Source organism: Musca vetustissima, unplaced genomic scaffold, assembly GCF_032173495.1.
Source record: "Musca vetustissima isolate MV318-11 ecotype Yass unplaced genomic scaffold, APGP_CSIRO_Mvet_v1 utg131991, whole genome shotgun sequence".
Taxonomy (NCBI): domain Eukaryota; kingdom Metazoa; phylum Arthropoda; class Insecta; order Diptera; family Muscidae; genus Musca; species Musca vetustissima.
In genome coordinates, this window is record NW_026885804.1 from 60,374 (window position 1) to 71,721 (window position 11,348).

The 11,348-nt window shown below is 35.2% G+C and overlaps 1 protein-coding gene across 1 annotated transcript; it reads left to right on the forward strand.

Annotated features, from left to right (window-relative positions):
• Nucleotides 1–1,673: 1,673 nt before the first annotated feature.
• Nucleotides 1,674–10,725, forward strand: LOC133333049 (putative sodium-coupled neutral amino acid transporter 11; the record flags this gene model as incomplete). Its single annotated transcript, XM_061541383.1, has 3 exons — nucleotides 1,674–2,072; nucleotides 10,054–10,168; nucleotides 10,473–10,725. Coding segments are annotated over 3 exons (767 nt in total), but the record flags the coding sequence as incomplete, so codon positions are not given.
• Between the last annotated feature and the right edge of the window lie 623 nt (nucleotides 10,726–11,348).

The window sequence follows — 11,348 nt, forward strand, 5'->3', positions numbered from 1 at the left end:
ATTCGATTTACATACTTTATGGATAGATCTAGGTAGATTCACATTTAGATAAATATCACATATATTATTTCATCCAATTTCATGTTAATAGTCCTGTTTAATATACCCATAGTGGTGAAGGGTATCATATAGTCGGCCCCGTCCGATTTTACTACTTTCCTTACTGTTTTTTTTATGGATGATGTATATTCACACCTTCATTATTCAGGTAAATTTTGAAAACGGTATCTGTAACCGTTCTTAAGATAAACGCATATTACATGTTCAGAAATTTTGAAGTATGTTTACTATTGATGCTATAACTCCGCATCCACGCGGAATTTTAAAAGTTTATATAATCGATGTTACTTTCAGGGCATGCCCCGACCTACAGTGTAAATCTCATTAAGATCTGTTCAGCGGTTTTGGCGTCTATCGGTAACATACAAACAAACAAATTGTTTCCTATTTTATATAGATAGATATATTCCAATTTCTCTTCTTTATGAAATACATTAAAATTATATCGCCAATAAAAAACTCCAAAACGAACTCTTGAAACAAATATTTGAGTATTTTGTTGAACGAAACCAATGACACGGCCAGTCACTGTATATAATACTCACCTATACACATACATATATACAGCTTGTGCAAACACCCTGTTGCATTGAAAGCATCCTTAGCAAATGTTACTGGTTGTTGTTGTTTTTGTTTCTGCCCGTTTTTTGCAATCAATGATGTAAATATTTGGTTACGTACGTACGAAGCTATACCTGTTGGTGCATACCGAATGCACAAACTCATCGACCATCAGTAAAAATAATGAAGAATCGTTTTGCTTTTTTCCTGCTTTTTAATTAAACCTCCTTCCCCACGTCTATAAAAAAAAAACTGAAAGCAAGTGGGTTGTAAAAGCCGGAAAAAAACTTTAGTCTACATAATAGTGAATAATTAAGTGTTCTTTAACACCTACGGCAATGCTGTTGCTGCTATTTTGGGTTATCGTTGTGACCTTAAGCCCAGTGGGTGGTGGTGCAGTAGAAGTAGATTTGTTGATGGGAAGTCTGAGTTGGTTGGGAAAGTAATAGTTTTGAAGAAATGTTAAAATAGTTGTATAATTTTATAATATATTAAAGGGTGAAGCTATATATTTTAAAGAACATTGATGTTGTGGGTGAATTTATAATGACAGAGCATGACCTACAGAAAATAATGGGAAATATTGTTTTATGATGAATTGCATAAGCAAAAGGAACAGCAGACGTGCACCGAATTTTCTTTCAAATTTGACCGAATTTTCTTTCAAATTTGCCTACCAATTCTATATATTTATATTTTTTTCTAAACTAATATAAATCCCACATTCGAACTTTTTAGAGACCACACCCTATTATGTACATCATTACCTTAAATCCCTTATAATAATTTGCATTTGTGACCCCCAAAACCACCTACCCTCCACTTTAGTCTCAACCATAAACTGCACTTAATTGTGGTGTACAACGATTACTTTTTCAACAACTTTTGACTTTTGGCAAATATTCCGCCAATGGTTATGATTTTCTTTTAACAAGCGAGTCGTGGTTGCATGAACGGCGCCCTTTTTTGTTGCATGTACTCGGATTTTAATCTACTCGTCTGTTGAACCGTTTTTTGTAATTTCTCCTCATTTTTTCTCCTTGTATTCATAGAATGACCATCATGCTGGTAGTAATACACAACAGTACTACAGTCAACAGCAGCAGGACCCCCAGCTACAGAGCAGTATAAATCAACAACAGCAACAACAAAATTCATATACCAATGATGGCACAAGTGAGGCTGCAAATGGTGGTGGCCGCGGTGGAGGTGTTGGCGGCGGCGGCCGAGGCAGTACCATAGGAAACATCGGTCTAGGTGCCATAATAGGCGATGGGACATTGGGTGAAACGTTGTCGTCATTGCCGCAGGCATCCTTTAACTACATCAACTCAATTGTAGGCAGTGGCGTTATTGGCATTCCATATGCGTTTCATCGAGCCGGCTTTGGCCTTGGTCTTCTGCTACTCATACTTGTTGCCTACATTACAGACTATTCACTTATATTAATGGTAAGTATGGGGGATAATGCTTTTGCCAGGGTTTTTTTTTGCCCCTCTGCCGTTTTTATTCGCCTTTGTATATAAGCTATTGTTGAATGCGGAGTACATAGCTATTAGTATGTGTTTTATGTTTTATTATATAAATTTTTATTTGCTGGAAAAATGCCAGTTGAATGAATTTAAAATTGAGGAAAGAAATGTTTTGTTTTTAAGGGAAATTAAAGTACAGTCTGTACAAATTTATATAGAGATCACTTGTATATAATTTTAATACTCTAATATAGCATTTGTCTGGATAGGATTTTTATATCCTGTCCTAATTAGCTGTAACTTTATATTTTGCATTCTCACCGAGTAGAAAATCCCACTACCAATATTATTAAGTTTCCGGGTAGCCCTCATATTATGGTACACCCATAATTCGGTATTTTGGGGATTTGGGCATGTTTTTCAACCGAATTCGTTCTAATTTGATTTATCAATTTATTATGGGGTGTCAAATTTTCCTATCATAAGTCAGGTTACGGTTTGGCATTGCTCCCATAGACAGGTATCATTCCATTTTCGGTATTTTGAAGACTTTATCCAAACTTTCCAACCAATGGTACTGTAATCTGGTATAAATGGATTCTGAAAGGCAGACTTATATATAAATTTAAATTTTTAACCGAATTTTCTCATGGAAGTATCTATAATTTGACATCGGATTCCTGGTGAATAAAAAATAAATTAAAACCAGTAAGGAAATTAGTAAAGTCGAACTGGGCCGACTATATGATACCCTACACCACTTTGGTATATTGTACATATGTATCCTTACAGTTGAATGTCAATGTTCACTCGAAGGAACATACTCATGTCATTCTGTAACCTATAATAAATTTAATTTCATTCGTGCAGATTCGGTATTCGGTACGCCGCACAGTTAAAAATTTACAGCCTGTTTTTGTAAAATTCCAAACGAACGAATTCGAGCGACTTACGACCAAACTCCTTGGTTTTGAAAAATATGTCATTTATTTTTGTTTTGAATCAGAAAAACTTTATAAACATAAATAAAGGTTTGGTCGTAAGTCACTCGAATTCGTTCGTTTGGAATTTTACAAAAACAGGCTGTTAATCTCAATCAGATATCCGTCGAAATACATATGGAAGCTATGGCTGCGTCTGCACCAATTTCAACAAAACCCAATAACGTCATTCAAGTCTCAATTTGATACGTTGCGCAAAATTTCGTGTTAATCGGACAAACATTAGGAGTTTGGTGCACCATTTATGTATAATCGGACGAAAATTTATATGGGAGCTATATCAAAAACTGAACGGATTTCCACGAAACTCAACACACATCATTCTAGACTCAATTCAGTACGCTATGCCAAATTCCGTGCAAATCGAAAAATGTATTTGGAGTTTGGTGCACCAAAATCTGAATCTGAACCGATTTTCACGAAACATTGCACACATCATTCTATACTCAATTCAGTACGTTATGCCAAATTCCGTGCAAATCGAAGGATATATAAGGTCTTTGGTGCACCATTTACATTAAATTGGCCAAAAATATCTATAGAAGCTATATCTAAATCTGAACCGATTTCAACGAAACTTAAGACACATCAGTCTACTCTTAGTTCAGTACGCTGTGCATAATTTCGTGTAAATCGAAAGATAAATAGGGACTTTGGTGCACCATTTATGTAAAATCGGACGAATGTATATATTTGAGCTATATATAAATATGAACCAATATTTACGTAACTTAGCACACATCATTCTAGAGTTAATTCAGTACGATATGACTATGACGATTTTCACGAAATTTGCAAATCGAAAGATATATAGGGCCTTCGGTGCACCATTTACGTTAAATCGGACGAACATATATATGGGAGCTATATATAAATCTGAACCGATTTTTCCCAATTTCAATAGGACTCGTCCTTGATTCAAATGAATGAGCTGTGCCAAATTTTATCCAATTCGAATATTAAATGCGACCTGTACTTTGTTTACAATTTAACATATACAAACACACATAAATCGACTTGGCAAGTGATTCTTTCCATATTCTCAGAAAGAATCTTGTGTCTATCTTGTTTCCTTTTGCCTGTTACAAACATCTACACAAAGTCATAATACCCTTTACCACAGTGTGGTGAAGGGGGATCGAAGGTATAAAAAATTCGGCTCAACTTAAGGACGTAGGAATTTATTTAGATATAGCTCCCATATATAATTTTGTCCGATTTTATGTAAATAGAGCCCCATACTGCCAATATTGGTCCGATTGAGACACAATTTTGCACAGAGTACTGAATTAGGTCCAGATTGATGTATGTTAAGTTTTGTTGGAATAGGTTTATATTTAGATATAGCTCCCGCATATAGTTTCGTCCGATTTTATATAAATGGAGTACCAAACAGACAATGTTTACAGATTTAGACAAAATTTTTCATACGGTATTGAAGTTAACCCTTTCAGTGTTTTTGTCGAATATATTCGACATTTAAAATTACTCTCTTTCTTTGCAATTTTTCGATTATCCTATGTACCGTTACAATTGCTGTCTTTGTTTTTGCTGAAAGACAGACAAAACTGTCCGAGGGTTAAAATAAGAATTGTTTTTTTTTTCTAAACTTTGTGCCTTCATATGATTTTAAGTACAAAATTTTAGATTTTTATTCCGACAAAATTTTTTTGACACTGAAAGGGTTAATACAGGTTGACATCCGTGAAGTTTTGTTGAAATATGTTCAGATTTAGATATAGCTCCCAGTTCCGAGGGGTTTATGTTTGTTCTGTATTCACGATATTTAGCAGCGGGTATGGAATTTAGTCTGGAATGCTTTTTGTTAAGTTTGAAATCGGTTCAGATTTAAATATAGTTCAAACAGGACCATGATGCACTATAGGTCCTGTTTGCACGATATTTTATTCTTGAAATCGGCTCAGATGTAGATATAGCTCCCTCATATATTTTTGTCCGATTTTATGCAAATGGTGCAAATGGATGACCCTATGTCTCTTCGCTTTACATGAATATTGCATAAAGTATTGGATACTTCACGCAGTTAATTTCGTTCGATTCCATTTCGATGGTACTCGAAAGATACTAAGTCTATTCTATTTGAAGGATATTGTATATATGAGCATATCATGTATGTACCCAAAGTGGTGAAGGGTATCATATAGTCGGCCCTGGTCGACTTTCGAATATTCCTTAAGTTTTTTTCCTTTTTCTCTAAAAACATGTTCTCATACTAGTTTCACCATTCTAAAGCTCTTGCAATATGTTTTATCCCTCACCATAACGCTCCACAATTCGCGAATCTAACTAACCCCATAACTTAATAATAATTTTTTTGTTCCTTCGCGTTGCACATTACAAATGACGAACAGCATCCTTTTAGAAAAATTGCATTTTAATAATATCCTTTGACTTTGAGATTTCGCCCTTTTTTATTTCACTTCGTCATTGTTTTAATGTTACCTTCACGTGCCTTCCTTGAACATCTAATAAAAAATAAAAAAAATGAGAAAAACACAAAACTACATTTACTTCGTGCTTCTCCCTAACAAATCTACTATCTACGATAGAGTAGGACATGTAACGCAAATCTCCTTGAGACAAATAAGCCACTTTGTAATGTTAGTCAGGATAGTACGAGGAAGCAACAACTACTCCTTCACATATTGCAGTTCCATATCACGTCTCACGGGTGGGGGGAGAATGCGAAGGCGCCCACCAAACAACAGACATCCACATTTTTGAAAAACAATATTATTGCAATTTCCTTTAAACCGAACAGAATACTAAACTTTAATTTTGCTAAAATGTCAAAACCATACATTTTCCATATGCTATGGGGGTAAACGATGACAAAAACAACAACAAAAGAGGTGAACGAGAAAGAGAAAAAACAGAATAGAAATGAACGAACGTAGGTTTGGCGACAACAACAACGAGAAAGCAAGTTGTTGAATGTTTTTATCGGTGTGAATGTCAGGGATGGGATTGTAAGGTATTCGACAGTTGGAAAAACTTCTTATTGCTGTAGAAAAAAGTATGTATGAAATGTAGTGAACCCTTCAAAATATACAATGTGTTTATTTCACAACAACAAGTAAAAACGTTGTCAGTTTGGTTAGGCCGAACGATATGGAGGCTATCTAAAATATGGACCAGTATTATAAAATACTTGACCAGAGGATTTTAATCTTACTTTATATACGCTAGTCTGATTGAGATAGTCTGCGACCTTTATATGAGGTTTAGGTCAAAAATAGGTTCTTTGAATAACCTAGCAAGGTAAACGATTATGGCAAAGTTTAGTAACTGATCCCTACAATGATTTCGGTTTTATCATATATATGACAATCGCAAAAATTTTATATCAATCGGAAAGACTGGGGATATACCATTGATATAAAATGTTATAAAAGTAAATCTGGAGGATTTGATGCACTACCCGTGGCTTTGCAAACTGTTAAATTGTAAACAAAGTACAGGTCGTATTTATGATCCGCATTGGGTGAAATTTGGTACAGCTCATTTGTATGGCCCACGGACGAACCCTATTGAAATTGGGAAAAATCGGTTCAGATTTAGATATTGCTCCCATATATATTTTCGTCCGATTTAAGGTAAATGGCGTACCGAAGTCCCTATATATCTTTCGATTTGCACGAAATTTGGCCATTATAACGGTACCCCCCAATTTTCGGTATTTTTGGGGTTTTGTGCGCGTTATTCTGCCGAATTCGGCAGTTGTCAGGGTATTATAACTTTGTGCAGCCCCAAGAGTTTGTAACGCCGCAAAATATTGGTCCTAGACCCACCTTTATGTATACCCATCGTCTTATCTCGACTAGCTGAGTCGATCTAGACATGTATGTCCGTCCGTTTTTCCGGCCACCGTCACGAAATATTGCATTTAGGATGGGTTCTGCTCAATGTAGACCCCTATTGTTTTTGGTAAAGATCGCTTAACATTTCGGGTATGAAATGGATGAAATACGTTAATTTTTTGTGATTTTCTGGTCGCTCCAGAGCCCGCAATTATGGTCCGCGAATTTTTACATGGAGAAGGGGATCAGGCCAAAGAATATGCATGCTTGCTTTGATAAAGATCTGTTAATATTTAACGGGTTAAATGGACCCTCACTTTTGTGTGAAAAATTACAAAATTTGTATTATGTAGCGTATATATTTACCCCTGAAGGACATAGTCCAGAGATAGTATATCCAAGAGGATATACTATCTCTGGTAAAGTGATACCAATTTTATTGTTGTATGTACTCGGATGTGGGAGCTATACATAAATATTTACATTTGTCTACGTTTTCATTATTTAGTAACCCATTTCAACACTGGAGGGCAGAAATATACCACTGATCGCTTTGAAATGTTCTATTAGGTTCCAGTTATGGTCAAGGACAACGCCCATAATTTTCGCTGATGATCAGATAATAATTTTCTTGGAAGTTGTGTAGGGTATCATATGGTCGGCCGCCTATACTGCTCCGGTCACTGGTTTTATTTCAAGTAACTGTCAATATACCTTGTTTATGTGATGTTTGATGAAGCAATATATTTAAAGGAGGACTATATTAAAACGAGCATCTTTATAGAAAAAAAACCGCTTAACATTCCAAGAATCCCTAATGCCAAATTACAGTCGTCTCTGTGGGAAAATAAGACTAAACAATTCAAAATTCCGAAATAGAACCTGGGAACTCATCTAAACGCTTCAAACATGGTGAGCGGAGCGAAAATCACTGACCACGTGTTTTTTCTGTACGTTCGGGAAATAAAATAAGTTATCATAAGCTATATAGTGAATCAAATCCATGTTTTTGCCAGCATAACATCCACTTCTTTGATTTGCGAACTTCACCAAAGACACCACTAATTGTGTTGTTTCACTCAAAAATAAACGTCTTACGATGCTTCATTTTTACATAAGGGTTTCCAACATTCATCGACACATGTCGAATACATCATCGCATTTCCCACCATCCGACCATCTCTGGATGTGTCATATGTGGGAGTTTGATAAATGAAAGGATTTTATACTTTGCCCAGAATGAATTGACCGCACTTTGCATAGCTTTGCATTGAGCTTATGTGCGGGGGGTTCCAACAATGGATAACAGCTCGCCCACAAAATGAGTCAAGGACTATGCAATGGAAAACAAAAATTGGATAGGTTGTGTAAAAAATGCGAATATGTATGCAAATAAATGGAAACGTTGAAGTGGGAACCCTTTTAATATATTTTCTTACAATATTTACTCAGAATTAAAAAACACAGAATTTCCCTACCGATGTCCCTCCCCCAATCCAATGTATATACATAAATATATTATGTTATAGGAATCCATTTAAAATGTGATGATGATTTTGTTCACATGCGTCATATCACATTCACGTCGATTCGAAGAAAACGGCTCCCTGTAAATGTGTTGTTTTTTGTTGAGTTCTGGGGAATGGCAAAATGTTTTTTTTTGTTTTTATTTTCCCTCTCAAAGAATATTGAGGTTGTAATGGGATACGGATTTATCCTGCTGTTTATACAACAATTTTCCTATGTCGAGTTTTAGCATTTGATACGGTTTTAATGGGTCAGCAGCGTAACCATTAGTATCTTGATAACCCACAAATGGAATGCCGAACATTAGTTTGGTTTGAAAGAGAATGTAAAATGAAATGGTCAAGATGACATTGGTGGTTCTTCATGTGTATGTATGGGACATACATGTATATAGATGACTCATTTTGTGGTCGGATGGAGAAATCGCAATAGATATCTTGCATGCGGGATAGAAGTGTTTTAATTGAAGAAATGAGGTATTTGTGTTCCAAGAAGCATGGAAATATTCATTGATAGGAAATAAAAGCTATGACAGAACATGTATCGATATATCTATAGAAAAAATAGGATTTGTGGTCCCGTAAATTTGTTTGTATACAATATGTAGGTCCTGTGGTGTTTATTCTATAGAAAAAAGGACCTGTGGTTCTGTGAATTACTGTGAATATGTCCTGTGGAAAAAATAGGACTTGAAAAAATAGGACCTGTGGGTCTGTGAATTTTGTCTATAGAAAAAATAGGACATGTGGGTCTGTGAATTTTTTCTATAGAAAAAAATAGGACCTTTGGGTCTGTGAATTTTTTCTATAGAAAAAATAGGACCTTTGGGTCTGTGAATTTTTTTCTATAGAAAAAATATGACCTATGGGTCTGTGAATTTTTTTCTATAGACAAAAATAGGACCTGTGGGTCTAAGAATTTTTTTCTATAGACAAAAATAGGACCTGTGGCTCTGTGAATTTTTTTCAATAGAAAAAATAGGACCTGTGGCTCTGTGCATGTTTTTCAATAGAAAAAAATAGGACCTGTGGATCTGTGAATTTTTTCCTACAGGAAAAAATTGGACCTGTCTGTGAATTTTTTTCTATAGAAAAAAATAGGACCTATGGGTCTGTGAATTTTTTTCTATAGAAAAAAATAGGACCTGTGGGTCTGTGATTTTTTTCTATTAAAAATAGGACCTATGGGTCTGTGAGTTTTTTTCTATAGACAAAAATTGGGCTTATGGGTCTGTGAATTTTTTTTCCTATAGAATTTTATAGGAGAAATAAAATTTATATGATCCTTGGCACAATATTTTTAAACAAATTAAATGTATAAATATTGCGGTGGTTTATGTAAGCCAGTGTCATATTAATTATGAAAACCTAAGTTTTTTTTGGTGATATGTGGGCCAACCAAATGTGCAACAGGGTCATGTGCACCAACGAAATATCGTTGAATTTCATTTCAAATCCACTTAAATATTTTCAATGACACGAACACGTTTATTTCCGCCTATCCGGTGGTCTTGCTTCTATGGCATTTTAACATGTTTGTGTGTATAGACGTGTGTGTGTGTGTAAAAAGACCAGATATTGTATGTGTTTGTTTTCGTTATGTGTTTTTCAGGTCAAGTGTGGTCACATATGTGGACGTTTCAGTTATCCTGGTATTATGGAGGCTGCCTACGGCAAATACGGCTACTACCTATTGTCCTTGCTGCAATTTATGTATCCATTCCTAGGTATGTATGTGTGTATGTATTACAAATTGTACGTCACCGATTTTAGTTGCAGTGAGTGCTGGTGTCTGAAATCTTTAAAATCTCCACTAAAGCCATATTTAAAATAAACATTTATTGTATAAAATCCAATAACCATTACAAATGCGACTAGCATTCGGTAAATCATGCGACTAATTCGTGTATCGGAAATGTTCAACAATAAATTCACTGCACTTAAAACTAAATGGCATTTTGTGTTGATATGTATCTGTGTATGTATGTACGTATGTGTGTTTTATATTTGTTTATATTTCCGTAATTACAGCCATGATTTCCTACAATGTTGTGGTTGGTGATACTCTGTCTAAGGTGTTGGTACGCCTAATACCATCGTGGGGCTCTTCAATGGGTGCTGTACGCCTGGGTGTGGTTTTCTTTGTAACGGTGGGCATTGTGGTGCCGTTGTGCCTCTACAAGAACGTTTCCCGCCTGGCAAGAGCAAGTTTTATTAGCTTGGCCTGTGTGGTTTTTATACTCTTCGCTGTGATTATCAAACTTATTTCCGGTGATTATAAAGTGTAAGTATTTGTATCAAGGTGTCAGTTATCCTTGGCAGAAGGAATGCTACTTTTTTGTATGCAAACAAAAAAATAAAGAAAGTATAAATTAAATGAGTATCAAAATGTTGAAATTGTGCACGATATTAATATTTATGACTGCGATAAATAAACTCTAATTGTGTTTATAGACTTTTATAAACAAACATATGTCAAGGTTTATGTGCGATATACGCTACGCTCGTTATGTACGCAGGATATTCGGAATATCTATGAATTGATATTTTTGGAGAAGGCATGATAATACATTTTATAGTAAAAATACACCTGCGTGTTAGAGAATTTTTTGTAGAAAACAGTAGGATATGACAATTATTCTAAGACCTGAAGGTCTGTGATTTTTATACCCTTCATCACACTGTGGTACAAGGTATTATGTCTTTGTGCATATATTTGTAACATGCAAAAATAATCGAGATAAACCCATGTTTCCTTTTGGGAATATGCATAGAATCACTTTCTGAGTCGATTTATGGATGTCCGTCCGTCCGTCTGTCTGTCTGTTGGTGTTAAATGGTAAACAAAGTACAGGTCGCATTTATGATCCGAATTGGATGAAATTTGGCACAGCTCACTTGTTTAGC